The sequence below is a fragment of the Mesitornis unicolor genome, unplaced genomic scaffold (genome assembly GCF_000695765.1).
Source record: "Mesitornis unicolor isolate BGI_N332 unplaced genomic scaffold, ASM69576v1 scaffold20541, whole genome shotgun sequence".
Classification (NCBI taxonomy): domain Eukaryota; kingdom Metazoa; phylum Chordata; class Aves; order Mesitornithiformes; family Mesitornithidae; genus Mesitornis; species Mesitornis unicolor.
In genome coordinates, this window is record NW_010166022.1 from 18,079 (window position 1) to 33,052 (window position 14,974).

Below are 14,974 nucleotides of genomic sequence, written 5' to 3' on the forward strand. Positions count from 1 at the left end.
TTCCTACTGCCTCTGTTTATAACAAAGCCCAAATCAAACTACAGTGTTACACTACAGCATTTTCCCCCCCAGATATTTTGGAACCTGTAGTTGTCTACAAGGAACACCTGGGACTCACAGAAGAGCATAACCCATGACACCACATTCTCTTCACCCACAGGATTTTTTCTGTTCCTCGTTCTTTTCTGAAAGTATTTTTCTGTTCCTTCAGCAAAGGAAATCTGGTGACTTAGTACTAAACTTACTCTCAATTGTAAGACAGTCAAACCTCAGAAATGACACGAGTGCTTAAAAGCAAGTGATACTTGAGCAGAATGTCAATAACAGTAGAACCAGGCCACAAGCCATCTTCTTTTCATACACAAATGCATCTCATTTTGCCACCTTGGTGAATCTACAAAGTTTCAACTTAAGAGTAAGACTAAACACACAGTACTTATTAGACAGCACACACGCAACCCTTTGCATTGTGGCCCATACCTGCTTTTGTAGACATCCCAATCATGCTCCTCTTTTTCTTCCAAAAACTGATGTCATTTTTGAATGCAAGGAAATCGAAGAGAAGCTGCAAATAGCAAGAAACACTAATTTGTTCAAATGTGTACTAGTTAAAGACTACCAGATGAAATGTTAAAAATTCATTTAATATAGAACTGCAAGAAAAACCTAGTTTAGAAGCCTCAGAAATAAAAATTTAATGCCACAATGAACGTGTAGTCTGCCTTACCACTTCAGACTGACCAAAATTTAAAGCATGTTGTTAAGGGCACTGTCCAAAAGCCTCTTAAACACTGACAGGCTTGGAGCATCAACCACCTCTCTAGAAAGCTGTTGCAGTGTTTGACCACCCTCTTGGTAAAGAAATGCTTCCTAACGTCCAGTCTGAATCTCCTCTGGCCCAGCTTTGAACCATTCCTACACGTCCTGTCACTGGATCCCAGGGAGGATCAGCGCCTCCCTCCACTTCCCCTCCTCAGGAAGCTGTAGAGAGCACTGAGGTCCCCCCTCAGTCTCCTTTTCTCCAAACTAGACAAGCCCAAAGACCTCAGCCACTTCTGAGGACTTCAGCCTTCCAACCCTGGCACCAGCTTTGCTGCCCTCCCCTGGACACATTCACATCCTTCTTAAACTGTGGGGCCCAGAACTGGACATAGTACTTGAGGTGAGGCCACACAGATGCTGAATACAGTGGAATAAATCACCTCTTTTGGCTGTCTGGTTATGCTGTGTTTAACGCACCCCAGAATGCAGTTTGCCCTCTTGGCTGCCAGAATATTTTTCAGTATTTCCTTTAAGCATTCACTGTCTTAAAAAAAAAAAAAAAAAAAAAAGCCAGCACAGATGTAAGATCTTGGGCCAGAAAATTTTAAAGAAAAAGTGTATTTTTTTAATTTGGCCAAATAATATAAAAGCAAAAAATACAAGGGCTAATCCCAGCCTACAGATATCTTACAAACCTAATAAGCAGAGTGAAAAAAATAAATTAAAATCTTTTTGGTAGATGACAAAAAATATTCAAAGCAGAACAACTAAGTCTTAAAAATTTGTTAATTAAAACAAAGATTCATATTTAAACCAAAACACACACAATGCTGACAGAGTCACAACAACCAACCATGCCTAGGGCCACAAGCTCTGCACTTTGCAGCGATAATTTTTTGAAGTAACCTAGCTCAACTGATCGAAATTTCTCCAGGGGTTAGAAGTCAGAGACTCAAACCCTGCTGATGGTGCCCGAGCTATGCCACTGCAGCCATCACCTTTGTGATAACTCAACTTAGCAGGGAATGTGAACAAATGTTGACAGGCATATTAATTCTGAGTGCTTTATGTCAGCTAAAAAAAAGTGATGATATTGAAGTTAAATGTTTTACATTTCAGCCAAGACTGTTGAGTTTATACCTAGTTATCTCATATTTCTATCTTCTTTGAGATTTTTATATTAAGTTGCTACTGGAAATACAGCTGACTCGTACCAGAAACCTCTTCTATTGCTCTACTGAAATTACTATTTCTAAGAAGAGTTCTCAATAAATGAGATAAAACTCAATAAGAGTTGAAGTTCAACCCATTTCCCCACCCCGCCTTTTCTCATTTTTTCTAAAATATGCTATAATCCCTAAAAACCAAAGTTTCTCCACTTACATGGAATGCTGCCACAAAGAATGTCAAGGCCAGAAAGTACAGGTTAGTATCCACAAAAATTCCTTTTACTTCGTCTGCATCCTTTTCTGAAAACCCTAAGGGGAAGAACAAGCAATTATGCAAGAAGTATTAGACAGTAAATTGTTGTTATGCTAAAATCCAGTATGAAAGGAATGTTATTTCACCTGCACGTTTTAGTAAGGAATCATAAATTCAAGACAAGTTACTTGATTCTTTCAAGACAGCTATTTGAATCAGACATATTTGCAGCTTTGATATACATTAGCCTGAGCTAAGAAGCAGCTGGATTTTACTTAGGATGACCTCATTCCTTACCCACCCTCCCTCCCTACCCCAGCAAAACATGAGAAAAGGAGAAGCTGCAAAAGAAATGGAGAAAGTCTGGACTCTCACTGAAGTTACACTGTATACAGGTACAGTGTCTTACAACACTACACTCTGAAACATGCCGAACCAGAACAGATTTTTTTTTCCAGAGGAATCAATGCCTGAAATGTTGTCCATCATAAAATATTAATTCTGAGATGACAGTGGATAACCAAACCCTCTCCCTCTAACTGACTAAATTTTGCTGAACAAAGAACACTACTGAGCACTATGGAAACAGCATGACCCCTGCACATGTCTCTTGGGAAATGAGAATACTGCACCTATCTGGATTAAAAAAAAAAAAAAAAAAGATAAAATGGGAAGGATTTAGAAGCATTAAAATATTTCAGTGCGGAAGATTTTAAGATCTCTTGGCCTGAAAAAAAACTTCAAATTGCTCTCCAAAGAGCTTAAAAAGAGAGGATCAGAAAAAATCCTACATTCATATACGTCAACACCAGTTCAGCTACGATGCAGTTCCTTACTCTAGTGTAAAGAAGCCAACTACAGTCTAGTGAGAAAGAAGTAAGTCAGAAAGGATAACCCTGAAAATAAGATGCAGATTTTTAAGAGTGACTGTTAGACTCACAAAGATGTATATCAGTGGAACAAACATTTAAAAAACAGTAAAAGCTTGGCTACACCATCACCAACACAGAGCACTTGAACTTCAGAGTGAAGGTGCACAATTACTCCATTTCATTTAAGCGAAACACACAATTTAATAATTTGGTGCATGAAAAGCCTCCAGTTTATCTGAACAACCTCATTCCCTCTTCACGCTCAGCTTGAGCCCAAAGACTGCTCTGCCTGCCCATACTTCACTGTAGAAGTGGCTACAGTGACCAGCGACGGATAGCTTATATCAAAGTCCATGCAACACCAATGCAGCTTTTCTGTTCCATGGATGATAGGGGAAACCTGTGGTGAAAATTCCCTCCTCTATTTTGGCCTCTTACGATTTTACAGTAGTATTATCTAAATAAAATTTATTTTTAAAACAGCTAATTCAACTCTGTGTTTTTGTTTCCTACCACATGTCAACGTTTTATTTCCATCTTTACCTAAAGGTAAAACAATGTAAGATTTGTAGCATTAAACCTTTTCACCAAGTAATCACAAAAAAAGAGATTTAAGTGTTATTTGTGTATTACAAGGAAAAAACTGAGTGGTTGGGGTTGTTTTTGGTCTAAAGTCATTAAAGATAAAAAACATACCAAATTGCTGAAGGGAGTACACAGCATCCTGCATGTGGATCCAAAATCGGAGTTTTCCAAGAGATATTTTGTCATATGACACTGTAAGAGGTAGCTCTGTTGTTGAACGATTTATCACCTGTATAAGACAGTTTCATTTTTAATAGCAGAAAAAATGCATCATTTCCATTAATGATTTTTTAAAATAAACTGGTTATATCACTATGATTTAATCATACAATTTTAAGAGGTCACAATGTTTTTTTAAAAGGAGCGAGATCTTAGACTTCTATACTGTGCTTGAATTCTTTGGGTTTTTTTTTCAAGAAATGCTAAATTAGCAGTTTGCTCTGTTCAAGTTCTTTAGCAACCTCACTGTTACTGTATACAAATGTCTCCGAGACATTTACCTAAGGGTCCCTCTGCTGGTCTCAGCTCAAGTGGGAAAGTGCGCTTAAGGTAGTTCTCTCTTTTGACAGATCTTCTCTGAATGTATATGCTAAGATTACCTAAGCTAGAAGATTTAAAAAAAAAAAAAAAGGAAAAAAAATCATATCCCAAAGGCCACAGTCAGAACTTCGCTGAATTGATGCAGGTTTCAGGAAAAAACAAAGTCACAATTCATTGCAAAACAAAAGGTGGGGAAGCAAGATGATGCTGCTTGCTCAGACTGGTGAAAACACCACAGTTAAAGCTAAGCAAGCCACCCTGCCTGCAAACTTTGGGATATGGGATGTCACATAAATCTTCCTGCTTCAAGAGAAAGAAATTTCAGCTAATCCTACTGTATCACCTACACTTTAGTTATGATGAGAACTACCTGGGGCCCCAGGTAAAAAGAAGTCTTAAATTGCCTCAGCTCTGTCTGCAGGACAGTTGAACGTCTCTCCAACAGGTTTAAAACAAAGAAAAAAAAAAAGTCCTCACAGATGTTAAAATTTTCTGCAGCTACCTAGGTCCAAGTTCTGGGAGCATGTTTTAAACTCACAAGCATAGCTCAAGACTACAGACGGGCAGGCACTGTGAACTGCAGCAGCTCAAGATCTATTGCTTCTGGCTCCTAATTACAACCCAATCATAATTCCCATCTCAAACTGCTACTCCACACTGTAGCTGTTTCTACAGCAATTAGTTAGCTGACACCTATCTGAGATGAATGAGCTTCTGATTCTCATGTTACAGAACATGGTTTTAGCCTCCCCAGATATCAGTCAGTGAACTGGGGATTACATTCACCATCCCATTCTCTCTTTCCTCCAACTGAGTATTTTTGCAATCTCATTACCCTCCCAAGACCCTATAAGCTTTTCAGACAGTTGCAGAAAATGCATGTATTCATGCAAGGGAGAGAAAGAGAAGCTGGAGAAGTTTTATCAGTACAGCAGGGAGAAAGCTTGAGAAACTAGAATGGTGCCAGGGACCTTAGAACTGTCTAGAAAAAGAAACCAAAACAAAATGGGGTGAAAACAATGCGGTTGGAGCTGATGGTAGAGAAGCTGGCAAGACTCCGCAGCTGTTTACCAAAAGCTGCATAAACATCTTGCAGGCTTCTTCTCCTTTTTAAAGGATGCCTGCAATCCTGTCATTCTGATTCCAATTTCTTGGTCTATCAAAGATAGCATCAACATTTCTGGGAGAAAAGGAAGAGAAATTTTAGCTGTGCAGGGCAGATAAAAAACAAAGATTGTGCAAAACACATGGTCAAGTGACATGCAGCAAGTGCACTCTACACAGACAAAGCACTACTAAAGAGTTAGGGGTAGCACAGGGAGAAAAATCGGCCTGCAATACAAGACAGAGACAGGAACTCTTCAACACCAAAAGCAAATTAAATGAACATATGAAGTTTAGAAGAATGAACTCTTTCTCAATGAACAATTACAAGTCCACAAGTGCTGCCTCACAACCTAGCTGAGTGTGATAGTTGCTAAGCCTTTGAAAACTAAGTAGTTACCAAATCTCTGCAGTACAACCTACTCTTGTGGTATGGCCTCAGAACATCACATATCACCTTGAGCACTCTACTTTATCAGTACTACAAAACAGCATGCAAACAGAGCAAATAAGTTCAGCTGTACTAATTTTAATGTTCCCTCTTGATTAAATCAGAATCCTGTGCAATCCCCAAACCCTTAGCACTAGCAAGAACAGTTAAGAACGTGAGGAACACCCAATTTCCAGACTACAGTATGTACCATAGAAAACCTACATGTGGGTCAAAATAATAGTCAATCCAAAATCTACACAGCCTAGCACAAGCAGGGAAAACGCATCTTCAGCTCCACAACTTTAGGTTGGGCCTATCAAACAGACAGCAGCTATGCCTCTGTTTACAGTCAAATGCCAACTTTGCTCCATAAGAGCTGTATCACCTTCCTCCCTTATTCTTTCCTGCTCTTCACTTACCCCTCATTTTCTCACAGTATGCAAACTATTAGACCATTCTTTCTGCAGGGCTTGTGAGCAGTTTGGCCAGCCACTCCTGAGAAGCCACAAAAGCCAGTGCTGAAGGAGAAGTTTGCTAGTTTTGCTGGAACAGTCTTTGCAGCACTTCTCAGGATCTTTAATGACTTTAAGGCAGAGAGTTACAATAGCATTAACCATGACATGCATGACAACTGCAGGAATGTTATTAATAACATGAGAATGCTGAGTTTATTTGTAAACAGGGCACATGACCAGTTAGCAGCTCATATGAATGTACTGAACTGAATGAGCTGTGGTGAGAAACTCAAAACAAAGGACAATGATCACCGATAAAGACATCACAAAAGTACAGCTAAAGAAATACTGGACAAAACTATCTGCTACCAAGATTTTTAACAAATGCTCAGGGTTTATTTTGCCGAACAACCTTGGGATGGGGAGGTATACATGTTCTTGAAGAAGATTCTCCCCAACACTAAGTAACAGCAGTTTTTGCCTAAGTGAAAGTTACTGAATCAGAAAGACAATTTAGAAGGTCTACGGAAAGTTTATATCTACTGAGACTTTAATCTAGAAGATGCTGAATCCAGACGTACTAGTTTAACAGTTTTGAGACATCCCCAAGACTTTTGCTCTCAGAAACTCCGATTGCTAAATTCCAGTCAGCTCAACTGAAAAGAACTGCAGGGCTTAACTAAAAGCTGCTAAGAATAACATAATTGAGATGCAAGGGACTGCCACGTGTAACTTGTAGTAAAGGAACTGCATGATTTCCCACAAGAGAAGAGTTGGGCAAAAACTGAGTACAGAAAATTCTATTTACATGTATGAAAACACCTTCTTTTAACTGCAGGGGTGACTGAACACTAGAACAGGTTGCCCAGAGAGGCTACAGCATCTCCATCGTTGGACATACCCAAAACCCAACTAGAGAAGGTTCCCAGCAACAAGCTCTAGGTGACCCTACTCTGAGCAGGGGCATTGGACTAGCAGCCTCCAGAGATCTCATCCAGCCTCATCCTTCTGTAATTCCATTATTGAAGTTTCTAAGCCCTGATTTGTTTGAGTGCACAAAATCATGGGATGTACTGCAGCACCAAACTTTCAGCTGCTCAGGTTACTCTAACATGACAGAGCGCACCACCAGAAAACTTAACCATGAATTTTTGGAGATAAGAGAATAGCTACTGACTTATCTCAGTGTAGTTCCGGTATCAGCTGTGTTCAGTACACTCACTTCCCTTGAAGGTATTAGAAGCAGCTCTGGGATGCTATCATAACTTCATCAGCTTAGGGAGTCAAACTGCTCATGAGACTGCTCCCACCACAGCTGCTGCTCCAGTGATGTCCTTCACATCCACCCAAAAGGCAGACGCAATGAAATCCAAATATCTTTTGGTGGAATAGAAGGGAGTGCTTGGCAGATATTTCTGCCAGAGGGGAGTCTCAAAACCCAGACTCAGCCTCTGCAGTTACCACAGTTGACCACATTAAGTTAAACAGTCTTTGATAGAGTCCTTTTGTGAATTTATACTTTTTCATTACAGCAAACAACCTACGACAAAATCTTAAATAAAACAACATTGAAGATTACTGTTAAAACTGTTAAATGTAATTAAAGGTATTCTATTACTCACCATCAAATCTTTCACTCTGTTGCTTAGCTGATCAATAAATAATATTGGAAGGTAATGCACTGTCTTCCCCAACTGAACCCTAGGATGTTTAAACATGGATTTTATGACTGTAGTGATCTAAAAAGAAAGCTACTTTTATTCAAATTAGCACTCATTCATCACTTTCAGATGTACTCATGTAGCTATTTCCCACCATCTTTTCAGGTACATTTTCCTTTAACACACAGCAAGAAAGAAGCAAGTAGCCTAGAGTCTGTCATTGAGAGATGTCTGTATAAAAAAGTCAGGCATGTCATATTTATCTTTTAGTTTGTTTTACTTACTTTTCTGTAGAAAGACTGAATGAGCAAAAAAAAAAAAAGACAAATGAAATCAGTTGTGATGATGCTGAAGCTGTTGCATGACCAAAGGTAGAGGAAATAAAAATGTTTGTTGAAGAGAAATGTGCTGAAGTTTACTACCATGTATTTGTATCCTTTGTCTCAAGTATCCCTCTCCTAATGCAACAATGGCAACTCTCCACCATCTCCCCCACTCCTCTGCACCCCTAATGCCATCTATCAGGTCAGCAACAGCACATGCTCTGGCTAGCACGGGACGGAGAACACGATGGCTGGTATGCACACCGGAAGGCTAGATATGACTGCAGGGTGCACAGGGAGCAGAAATCTTCTCTTAAACAGAAGCACTCATTTGGATTGCTCTACCACCTCATCAACCTGCATGAAAGCAATAGAAACTTGCCAGCCTTTGAGCCCTCTACAAAATTGACCACTGGAAAGTTATTTAGCACATGATGACCTACATGAAATTTGTTTTGTCAGTATCTTAAAAAGTATTCAGCCTAATGCCCAAAGAGAGACAAATTCTTGAAGTTCTTCACTGGAAAGGCAGTTATCTACACTGATGTTCCTGGTAAAAATCTACGGAACTAGCACAGTGGAGCTTTTTAAAGCCCGAAAGTTGAATTTTAGCTGTTGACAAAAGAAAGAAGTCTCTATGAAAGCTAAGCAAGACTGCATACTAAATATATAAGAGGCAACAATGATAAAGAAAAGTACTAAATCAAGGCTCAGAAATATTGCTTGGTTATTTAACTGTTCAGATTTCCATATAATTACAGTTAAAGCTACTGCGAGTGGAATTGCAGCAGGTTACTTCATATCAAAACTATTTCCTGTGTACGACAAAACAGCATTGATGCGTATCCAAACATGACCAGGAGAAACACCCTTGTTCATCAACCCCTGCCCAACCCCTTCTTGTTATGGGCCTATCTTATGAGCTGCTAACTTTATCTATTCTGGCTGGGAGCCATCCCAGAGCCCCAGGGTCTGCTGATTAAGCAACTACTTCTGGATTTAACAGGATACTTGTAGAGAAAGGCATCAACATACAGCAGCACAAGGCAATACAGCACTATTTATATGGTTTAACACTGGAAGTAATTTAAGCAAGCTGTGAACAGAAGCTACTGCCTGCGTTTAGCGGCCTAAAAACCTTTCCCTGCTTTTTAGTATTTTCTTTAGAAAATGACATAATGTAGGAACACACATTGTCAAAGTAAAATAAAGCCAGTCACAAAGGGAGAAAAAGATGCCATAGGAGATCAGCTGCACCTCTGAAGCACTTGCAGTCTGTACAGACAGTGTGCAGACGAAGGGTAACCAGAAAGGTCAAGGGACAGTAAGTGCTTTAAAGGCCAGAAGTATGATTTGAGAACAAGGAGATATGAAGTCTACTGTAGCATTTTACTTATGGCTTTGTAGTTTTGCTTTGTCTTACTATGATAACTCCATACAAAAAAGTACTTTAAACTCTGAGCTGCCCAGGAACAAGATATTTCCAGTAAGATTTTCTAGCATGCATTACCTTACTAATTGTCACTCCTGAAAAGCAAGCATTAAGAGTACCTATTCTTGTCTGCTAAGCTCTGATTTAAACAGAGAATACTAAAGAAGGTCAGGGAGGGTTTTTGAAGAAATGTGCAGTAAGTCTATAATGATAAATCTAGCAAAATTAAGTCATTGACTTACATCTTCATGTAACGGTGAACATCAGCAGGGAGGGATGATCCGTCAAACACAAAATCTTCCACCATGATATTTAAAGTTAACCTTGACCTCCAGTGAGAGACAGGTTCATCTAGAGCATTGGTCTGTTTTTCTGCCTCAATTTGCTTTAAAAATACAATAAATGTACATAGTGCTTAACAATACAGAATTTTGAATACTCTAATTCCCAGAAACAATAGAGTCATTAACTACACCACAAAACAGAAGCCCACCAAGAAACACTTTACCTTAATTTTGACCAGTCCGAGTATTTGACTCAAATACTACAGAATAGATTATAAAGACCCGTCATCATCTGACACTGAAAACCCCCAGTGCCCATTCACAGCCTTGTTCATCAAGAATGAATATTCTCCTGATTAATGTCAATACCTTACAAAATCTGGATACTAGCCAGAAAAAGTCACTTGAAAATATGGACTGTAGAATAATCAGATCTTACTTCAAAACAGGCAAAAGGATGTGGATAATCAACTGTATTAATTTGGGAGAGTAAAAAGATCAGATAATTTGTTTTCAACTTCTGAGCCTCCAAATGCTGTGTAAAGCAGCACTAAAACCAAGTATGACCTTAGCTTCCAGTAGATGCTTATCCCCAGGGCATTCTGTTTGCTTTTCTTTGGATGACCACGTGTTCTGACTTTTCTATAGGTATATTTCAGACTCCAAAGAAGAACAGAGTGAAATTCTCAAGTTCCACTTGAATATGAGGTATGACAGTCATTGACAAGTATTTCAGTAAATAATACTACATCTTCCCTGCCCTGGTGAATAATTGTAGCATTTGTCAAAAGATACTATCTTACTCTCTTGAACTGAAGTGGAAAGTAAGAACATCCTAAAGGAAAATAAGCAATTTGACATTGATCATACATTAATGTCAAAATCAAGTTCGTATCTCCATTTTCCAAAAGCAAAGCACGTTACTTCACATGAATCCAGTTCGCTACACAAAGCAGCATCATGCTGTTACAGAAAAATATAGTATTTCTACCAAAAGCAATGAATCCTTAAAGAAGTAATTAATGTTAACTAAGGAAGTATTTTAAAAGCAGCCAGTACCATAGAGGCTCTACCTCTGCTGTGCTGAGGTCTCTACTAATGTACAAGCTGACAAGCAAGAAGAGGGGTTTTGATTTTTCTTCCCTAATACCATCATTAGTGTAAAGATGCAAGCACAGCAAGCACTAAAAGAAATTACTTTTTTTTGCAGTTGTTCAACTACAGATGGAAAACCCACCTACCTGTGTGGCCGATTCTCCAGTGAGCAGATTAATCTCCTCTGGTTTAGGAACCATGTATGTAGTCAGAGGGCTTACCATATGCACTTGCTTACCGTCATGCCAAGGCAAAATGCCAGCATGATGAAGAAATATATATGCATATAATGTGCCATTATTTCGGGTTTTCTTTGGTACAGAGACATTCACTGTCCTAAAATACAAAATAAATATATTATGAGATGACTAACACGTGCTGAAAAATTTAGCTGCTATATGTATTAGCTATATATGTAAGAATCACTGAGGATGTCCTGAAAGCAAGAAAAAAAATGTTGGGGACATTAAAAAAACCCAAACAAACAGAAGAAAAAGAGATGTCTGGGTTGCCTGGCACACAACAATTAGTTCTGGCTTATATGCTGTAACGAGACACGGCTTGATAAGGTCAATTTATACACTCCAGTATGTACTATAATATTTGCATTTCCAAAGCTTTACTATTATCTTAAGATACTTTAATCTTTCACCAATTCATCCTTTATTACCCTAGATAACACAGGTCTGCATCATCAGTTCTTTCGTTGCTTTTCCTTACCGACAAGTTGTAGGGCCAGAATGATCACAGCACTCGTAGAAAACAGCCTTCCCTGTGTTGAGGATGTATCACAGATTGTACACACAATAAAAATTAAAAAAGAAATCACCAAGTTTTGCCAAGCCCTTTGCATTAATAAAATATCTTCTTGGCTATGGCATGCCAAGCACAGAACTCTAAACAGGAGCCCCAAACAGGAAGTCATTCCCCTTGTGCTAGCCAAGAAATCATCCTACTTGCAACCTTGCATAATGACTCCTTTCTTCCTGTAAATTTGCTCAGGTTATTTTAAAAGGCTCAGCAGACACTGTCAGTAAAACAATTCCTGTATTTTCAAGTCTGTCAGAGATGAAGTTTAATATGACCCAAACTGCAGACCAATGTGTTCTTTAATTGTAGAAAATGCAGAACATGAAAGAGCCTGGGAAACTCTGTGACAAGAGAGTCAAGAATAAGGCGACCATTTTAAACAAACAAACAAAAAAGTGAGACAGCAAATATGAAGGACAAAACAAGTAGTTCTTATCATTTCAACTGTGGAGAGGCATGTATAGCGTGTTGTGTTATACTCCAAAATTTGTCTAAGGGCACAATTTTATTCCATCTTAGCACCAACATCCCTTCAGAAGATGTCAAAACTCTAAACTACCAGAAAAAGGTTTACTTCTATGATTCATTAGCACTGAAACAAGTATAGAAAAACATGTTGCAAAAACACAAGAAAAAAGAACACAGTTTGACTTCCAAGTTCTATTCCAGGTCTGAAGCCACGGCTATTAAGAACGTGGTACAGCCTAACAGACTGGCTACACGTTATCAGAAGAAAGTCCCAGGCATTTCACACAGAATCACAGACTGTCAGGAGTTGGAAGGGACCTTGAAAGATCATCCAGTCCAACCCCCCTGCTAGAGCAGGATCACCTAGACTAGGTTGCACAGGAACACGTCCAGGCGGGTTTTGAATGTCTCCAGAGAAGGAGACTCCACCACCTCTCTGGGCAGCCTGGTCCAGTGCTCTGTCACCCTTACAGTAAAGAAGTTTTTCCTCATGTTCAGATTGAGCCTCCTATGCTCCAGCTTGCACCCACTGCCCCTTGTCCTGTCATTGGCCATCACTGAGAAGAGCCTGGCTCCTTCCTCCTGACACTTGCCCTTTACAAATTTATAAACATTAATGAGGTCACCCCTCAGTCTCTTCTCCAAGCTAAAGAGACTCAGCTCCTTCAGCCGCTCCTCATAAGGGAGATGCTCCACTCCCTTAATCATCTTTGTGGCTCTGCGCTGGACTCTTTCAAGCAACTCCCTGTCCTTCTTGAACTGAGGGGCCCAGAACTGGACACAATATTCCAGATGCGGTCTCATCAGGGCAGAGTAGAGGGGGAGAAGAACCTCTCTCGACCCACTCACCACACCCCTTCTGATACACCCCAGGATGCCATTGGCCTTCTTGGCCGCAAGGGCACAGTGCTGGCTCATGGTCATCCTGCTGTCCACCAACACACCCAGGTTCTTTTCTGCTGTGCTACTCCCCAGGTCAGCCCCCCACCTATACTGGTACATGGGGTTGTTCTTCCCCAGATGCAGTACCCTACACTTGCCCTTGTTGAATTTCATTAAATTTTTCCCTGCCCAACTCTCCAGCCTCTCCAGGTCTCACTAAAGGGCAGCACAGCCTTCTGGAGTGTCAGCCACTCCTCTCAGTTTTGTGTTGTCAGCAAACTTGCTGACAGTGCTCTCTGTTCCCTCGTCCAGGTCATTGATGAACATATTTAATAGTACTGGTTCCAGTACTGACCCCTGGGGGACCCCATTTCCAAGTGCTTTGACTTAGATTTTCACAACTGAAAGTAATTTTTACTCTTACAAGCAAAAACCACTTCTCTAAAACATTTGCTTATATGGCTGTAAACAGTATGCTGATCCAAAGTAACCAATTCCTATGTTTAGCGCATCATATGTACATTACTGATCCAGCACAGCTTGTGAGATAAATGTTTAGAATGCAATCTGCAAATTATGATAGACAACATAGGCCAGCATTCAAGATTTGTAGAATCTATGCGACAGAAACAAGCAGTTCTGTATTTACTAGTACAGCCTTGCTTTGCAAGCTTTGTTTCTTACAACTATGAGATAATTTTCAATGCCAGAGAAGTTTACCCAAGAGCCTATTCCTCAGTGCCAAGTGAACTTTGCACACCATTTCTATCAAGGCAGGCACTCTACCAATGTTTAATTAATGAAATATTCTAGGAACCTTTAATTAATGAAAAAAATACTGTTTTTATAAACAGCATCACTTTTGTCCTCAACTCTGAGGCTGAAATCCAACTATCATCTTTCCTGCCTTAACATGGCAAATACGGTTACAGCGTGTACAGCATGCAAAAATAGCTTTAACTCCAAAACAAAGAATGGAGGAACAACAACTTTGCTCTTTCAACACTACTATTACGAACAGCCTATTGCATACTTCCATACATGTAGCTACTAGTTAGGATGCAGACTTCAGATCTAAACAGAGAATCCACAGTTTGGATACCTACCTTTCAAATTTGGACTCAATATCAAAGTCCTCCACATTCAAAACCAGATCTATGTTACTCTCGGCACCAATCTTTGACCGCGTGGTAGTATACACACTTAGCTAAAATCAAAAGACAGTACAGAGAAATCAAAGTAGACAAATATTAAATTAACGCATCAGTACACTTAAGAGAGCTGTATTTCAGCTTCACTAGTTTCCCCAGTCACACAATGGTTATAAGTATTGGGAAAGAAATCGATGTACTCGGGTGTCCAAAATACCTTTCAGCTATCCCTTCCCTCCTTTTGGGGGCAGAAACGCACCGTAATGCAGCTCTTAAGTACATTCTTATGGGACGATCTACACTTGAAGTCAAAGATTCCTAAGTAAGTTGAACCATTTCTCCAGCAAGGCCGCTCTATACAGTGGATGTACCAATGTAAATACGACACCGAAAAACAGGCTTGTCCTACCGAGCCTCAGTCACGGGGGCTACCCCCAGGGCAGGGGAAGCCTGCACAGGGCACCCCCCATCTTTTGCTTCTTTTGGGAGAACCGCAGCACCACCGGGGAACCACGCGTGACCGCAGCGCTCAGCTGAGCCAGCGCCGCGCAGGAGAATCCAGGCCCGAGCCGGCATCGCTGCTCCCGCCTCCCGGCACCGAGAAGCCCACACCACGGACGGTTCAGCTAAGGGGGACAAGGGCCGCCGCGGAGTCCGGCCACCACCTGGTAACAGGGGCTGCTCCCGGAACCCTT

At 40.2% G+C, this 14,974-nt stretch overlaps 1 protein-coding gene across 1 annotated transcript in view; it reads right to left on the reverse strand.

The window, feature by feature from the left end:
* CLPTM1L (CLPTM1-like) overlaps nt 1–14,855 on the reverse strand; it is a 26,704-nt gene extending 11,849 nt beyond the window's left edge. Inside the window, exons 1-8 of the mRNA XM_010194834.1 lie at nt 14,694–14,855; nt 14,235–14,335; nt 11,115–11,304; nt 9,832–9,974; nt 7,796–7,874; nt 3,753–3,870; nt 2,146–2,240; nt 481–565 (exon numbers count right to left, since the gene is read on the reverse strand). Of these exons, the coding sequence (XP_010193136.1) occupies nt 481–565; nt 2,146–2,240; nt 3,753–3,870; nt 7,796–7,874; nt 9,832–9,974; nt 11,115–11,304; nt 14,235–14,335; nt 14,694–14,855 (973 nt within the window). The remainder of the gene's footprint in view (nt 1–480; nt 566–2,145; nt 2,241–3,752; nt 3,871–7,795; nt 7,875–9,831; nt 9,975–11,114; nt 11,305–14,234; nt 14,336–14,693) is intronic.
* Between the last annotated feature and the right edge of the window lie 119 nt (nt 14,856–14,974).